The following is a 6,000-nucleotide window of genomic DNA, read 5'->3' on the forward strand; positions in this document are numbered from 1 at the left end:
TCTGACCGTAACTTAGGTACAAGCTGGCTCATTGGATTCCACACTCTCTCCTTTTTCTTTTGTGGATCACGGATTTGTATTTTAAACCACCTCGGATACTATATCCTCTTGAAAATGAGAGTCGAGAACGGGAAATGGACATTCACAGTGACTTTTATCTCCACGACAATACATCGGCGAAACACTACCTACGGAGCTAACATGATAGCATCGGGCTTAACTGCATATAGAAACAAAAGAAATAAGCCCCTGACTGGAAGGATAGACAGAAAATCAACAATACTATTAAACCATGGACCTGTAAATACACGGTCAATGCTTTCCAGCTTGGCAAAGCTTAACAATGCTGTTGCTAACGACGCCATTGAAGCTAACTTAGCAACGGGACTTTACAGAGCTATGCTAAAAACATTAGCTATCCACCTACGCCAGCCAGCCCTCATCTGCTCATGAACACCCGTGCTCACCTGCGTTCCAGCGATCGACGGTGCAACGAAGGACTTCACCCGATCACCGATGCGGTCGGCGGCTAGCGTCGGATAGCGCGTCTGCTATCCAACTTAAAGTCCGCCTGTTTGTGTTGCTGCAGCCAGCCGCTAATACACCGATCCCACCTACAACTTTCTTCTTTGCAGTCTTCATTGTTCATTAAACAAATTGCAAAAGATTCACCAACACAGATGTCCAGAATACTGTGGAATTTTGAGATGAAAACAGAGCTTTTTGTATTGGATTCAATGGCGTCCGAATACTTCCGTTTCAACCATTGACGTCACGAGGAAACGTCATCATACATAGACGTTTTCAACCAGAAGTTTAGCGGGAAATTGAAAATTGCACCTTATAAGTTAACCCGGCCGTATTGGCATGTGTTGCAATGTTAAGATTTCATCATTGATATATAAACTATCAGACTGCGTGGTCGGTAGTAGTGGGTTTCAGTAGGCCTTTAAAGTTGTGTTGCGGCTTAAAATTATTGTGTTTGGACGTTCGGATTTGTTGTGGCTTTTCCAATCGGGCTGTAGTTAAAAGTTTTTGTGTTGTAATTAATGCTATCGTTTTGTGGCGTTTGCGTTTGGTTTTACTTTTCTCCGACATGGCTATCTGCCATTTTTACTTTAACGTTTAATGTCCATTTAAACATGCTATTCTTTATATAAAGTCTTCCGTTCTTAAAGTCTAATGTTTTATTTTTTCTAGTATCGATAAAATCAATCGATTCCCTTTTAAAACAATCTTGGATCATACCAATCTACCAGAAGGCAAACTTGCCGAGCACAGATCGATTACTTGAAATTTAGGAATATTAATCGATCTATCGATATATTGATCAATCGTTACACCCCTATTTAGAGTGCGGTATTTGTCTTATTTTCTATTATGTTGTTGTGATCGGATACGAGACGATTGTAAAAGTGACTATATAAGTGGTTTTTCATGTTTCAAGAACAATCATTATTTAAAAAAAACACATTTAGAAGGTTGTAAACAGGTTTTTTTATGCTTTGTGATTTAAAAGAATCCAAACACTCCTACTTCGCACAAATTAGTTTACCACGGTCAGCCCCGGAACCAATTATCGCCGATAAACGAGGGACATTACTTTAAATCAATTATGGGCACCTTTTGATTGCTGCTGCTTTAATAAAACACCAAGGGTTGTCTCGATAGCAATATTTTGGTACCGGTACCAAAATGTATTTTGATACTTTTCTAAATAAAGGGGAACACAAAAATATTCATTATTGGCTTTATTTTATCAAGAAGTCTTACAGTACATTAAACATATGTTTGTTTTTGCAACAATTTTGTCCTTAAATAAAATAGTGAACATACTAGACAACTGGTCTTTTAGTAGTAAGTAAACAAACAAAGGCTACTATTTAGTCTGCTGACGTATGCAGTAACATATTGTGTCATTTATCATTCTGTTATTTTGTCAACATTATGAGGGACAAGCTGTAAAAATGGATTATGAATTTTCTTGTTCATTTACTGTTAATATCTGGTTATTTTCTGTTTTAACATGTTCTATCTACACTTCTGTTAAAATGTAATAATCACTTATTATTCTCTTGTTTGATACTTTACATTATTGGATGATACCACAAATTTAGGTATCGATCTGTACCAAGTAGTTACAATTTAAGTTCTCATGTTTCCAGGGACGTATTTCCTGAGTTTATGAATATACTATGATATGACATTGACATTGTGACGCCGGTGAGCTATTGTATCCTCCTACAGTGAGTAAGGAAACATGTTTAGCTATTCCTTGTCCTGCAGGGATGATACTTGTAAGAAATTCACTTTGTCGCCATGGAGGCGAGAGTTAGTGATTTAGGAGTAGCTAAAACATTAGCCGTTAGCTAGCTAGCCATGTTTTAAAGCACCTCTTCCTGTGGGTGTTTCAGTGTTATAACTTCACCTTACCGTTAGTTTTTAAGCCAAAATGCGTCCATTCTTCCTTTTCTGTCTACACACTGTCTGCTTGTAAGTACTCCTTGATTGTGCGCTGCTGAACATGCTCTTCTGCTTGTAAAACCAGCAATGTCATGACGTGACAGCGAGGCGCCGTCATGCCCGTGAAAGCGAAAATATGGTATAGTACCGTTTTTGATTCATTAGTACCGCAATGCTATACTAGTACTGGTATACCGTACAACCCTAAACACAAACGACACATTAAAGAAGGTCGCCTCACGATGAAACCTCTGTACGCTGAGGTCCCGCCCCGTGCAGACAATGTCGCCCTTCATGCTTCCTATTGGTGCTTCTGCAGGGCTCCGAGGGAGATCACAGCCATGAATGTCCACCAAGCCATCTGTAGCATCCCCACCTGTGATTTCCTCACCAACTCGCACATGGGTTGCCTCGCCAAGGACAACTGATTATGACAATGAGAAGAAAACTCCACATTCCTACCAGAAGGTCCTGTCATTACCTTGTTCACTGAAGGGCTCACCTTGCTGCTCCTAGTACTGTTTGAACTGTAGTACTCCTGCATACCTCATCACAACCAAGTGTTTCCTGTCATACAGCCTGCTAGTTCATCACTCACAACTTACATTCTTATTATTCATCGTTCCGCTCCCTCGACTACTACAGGGAGGCTGTTACCATGGTAACAAAGGCTCTGCCATCATCAGCAACCTTTGATGTAGTACTGTATGGCGTGTTACCCGCCGGGGGTAATTATCATCACGCAATCGGTGCAGGTTCTACTCATGTGCCGTGGTCCACACCGTTATTTTATTGTAATGGCGTACGATTAGTTATTCATGTAATGAGGAAGAAATATTTTTATGACCGTTTGCATTCTTGTCACAAGTCTCAGTATTTATAACAGTCAAGTACACATTGTATATGAGCAATGTTGAATAGATGCCATTTTATATTTTTTATCTAAGCTCATACCCTGACAAGGAGTGTTTGTGTTTGTGTGAGAGTGTATGTTTTGTGGACCGATTATCAATTTGATGTAACAAAACACTTTTAAATGTTTATCATGAGATAAGTGTGGGTCTAAAGTGAATGCTGGGGCTCAATTAGTGTATGAACAATACTCCCAATGATGTACTTTCATGTTTCAGTGAAAACCAAAAAAATAGTCATCAATATTCTTGTAATAAACAACACCGGAAAGTGTGAATGAAATCCTGTCAAATTCTGTCACACTTAAATGCACCTTATTTTAATACCAACAATTTGGCAAGCTGTTGTACTGTTAAATGACAGAATGATGTGAACTACAAACCATACTTGCCAACCTTGAGACCTCCGAATTCGGGAGATTTGGGGGGGGGGGGGGGGTTGTTGAGGTGGTCGGGGGCGGGGTTAAGGGGGGAGGAGTATATTTATAGCTAGAATTCACTGAAATTCAAGTATTTCATATACATATATATATATATATATATATATATATATATATATATATATATATATATATATATATATATATAAATAAATAAAATAAATACTTGACTTTCAGTGAATTCTAGCTATATATATATATTTATTTTATTATATATATAAATAAAAGAAATACTTGAGTTTCAGTGTTCATTTATTTACACATATACACACACATAACACTCCTCTACTCATTGTTGTATTTGAAAGTGCAATGCTTTGCAGCCAGTAGCACAGCCTTTGAAGGAGCATAGGTATGGGCAGCATCTGTGAAATTTAGTTTGCAGGAGAGGAGTGAGTTTAGGGTTGAATTGTCCATCCTCGTTCTATTTTCTGTCACTCGTCGCCGCCATGACTGTCTCTTCTTCGTTCTTCTGCTTCGTCTCCTTCTTGTTGTGTGCGCAGTTGTGCACTCTCCAAAAGCCGTAGATTTTATGACGTGACTGGGTCGGCACGCTGTTTAAATGTAGAAAAAGCGGACGTGACGACAGGCTGCCCTCACTCAGGTCCGCATGGACCTGGAGGGGGCGTGCCTGTTGTACGGCTGGAAATCGGGAGAAATTCGGGAGAATGGTTGTCCCGGGAATCCGGGAACATATCTTTCACGGATTTGTTGAAAACATCCGCAAATGAGAACGGAATGTTGCTTGCAAGGTGGCCCATAATACTGCGTTTCCGCCGCCTTGTGCTTCTCTGACCGTTCATGAGTGACTATATCCATTCGGCCACCGTGTTATGGGTTATAGATAAACCTATGGATAACGGAGACATATATAATAGTCTCCTTTTCAGGTGAGGGGACGCTGAAGGCAGTGCCTTTAAGGCACGCCCCCAATATTGTTTGTCCGGCTGGAAATTTTGGATATTACAACTTGCCGTAGTTTTGAAGCAATGCATGATGGGAATCCGGATGTTGTGTGTCAGTGTATTAACGTGCCGGCTGGAATAAACACACGCTGAGAAATAGCTCCGTGCCTGCCTACTTTATGGGTTATAGATAAACCTATGGATAACGGAGAAATATATAATAGTCTCCTTTTCAGGTGAGAGACGCTCCCAATATAGTTGTCCGGCTGGAAATCGGGAGATTTTCGGGAGAATGGTCCCGGGAGATTTTTGGGAGAGGCACTGAAATTCGGGAGTTTCCCAGAAAATTTGGGAGGGTTGGCAAGTATGCTACAAACCCCAAAACCAGTGAAGTTGGCACGTTGTGTAAATGGTAAATAAAAACAGAATTTAATGATTTGCAAATCCTTTTCAACCTATATTCAATTGAATAGACTGCAAAGACAAGATACTTAACGTTCAAACTGGAAAACTTTGTTATTTTTTGCAAATATTAGCTAATTTGGAATTTGATGCCTGCAACATGTTTCAAAAGCACAAATGGCAAAAAAGACTGAGAAAGTTGAGGAATGCTCATCAAACACTTATTTGGAAGATTTCACAGGTGAACAGGCTAATTGGGAACAGGTGGGTGCCATGATTGGGTATAAAAGCAGCTTCCATGAAATGCTCAGTCATTCACAAACAAGGATGGGGCGAGGGTCACCACTTTGTCAACAAATGCGTGAGCAAATTGTCCAACAGTTTAAGAACAACATTTCTCAACCAGCTATTGCAAGGAATTTAGGTATTTCACCATCTACGGTCTGTAATATCATCAAAACGTTCAGAGAATCTGAAAAATCACTGCAAGGCCGAAAACCAACATTGAATGCCTGTGACCTTCGATCCCTCAGGTGGTACTGCACCAAAAAGTGACATCAGTGTGTAAAAGATATCACCACATGGGCTCAGGAAAGGCCATGTAACACAGAGGTAAAAATGCCCCTGTGCCAACTTTTTTGCAATGGGTTGCTGCCATTAAATTCTAAGTTAATGATTATTTGCACACAAAAAAATAAGTTTCTTAGTTCCAACATTAAATATCTTGTCTTTGCAGTCTATTCAATTGAATATAAGTTGAAAAGGATTTGCAAATCCTTGTATTCTGTTTTTATTTGCATTTCACACAACGTGCCAACTTCACTGGTTTTGGGTTTTGTACTTTAGTTAGTTCCATGCAAAGTGAGGCTATGGTTGTGC

The 6,000-nt window shown here is 39.7% G+C and overlaps 1 protein-coding gene across 2 annotated transcripts in view; it reads left to right on the top strand.

The window, feature by feature from the left end:
- Positions 1-3,648, top strand: part of yeats2 (YEATS domain containing 2) — a 37,043-nt gene extending 33,395 nt beyond the window's left edge. For both annotated transcript variants that reach the window (XM_062022778.1, XM_062022779.1), the window contains one exon: positions 2,783-3,648. In XM_062022778.1, the coding sequence (XP_061878762.1) occupies positions 2,783-2,891 (109 nt within the window). In that variant the 3' untranslated portion in view covers positions 2,892-3,648. The remainder of the gene's footprint in view (positions 1-2,782) is intronic.
- The last annotated feature ends 2,352 nt before the right edge of the window (positions 3,649-6,000 follow it).

Source organism: Entelurus aequoreus, linkage group LG16 (assembly GCF_033978785.1).
Source record: "Entelurus aequoreus isolate RoL-2023_Sb linkage group LG16, RoL_Eaeq_v1.1, whole genome shotgun sequence".
Taxonomy (NCBI): Eukaryota; Metazoa; Chordata; class Actinopteri; order Syngnathiformes; family Syngnathidae; genus Entelurus; species Entelurus aequoreus.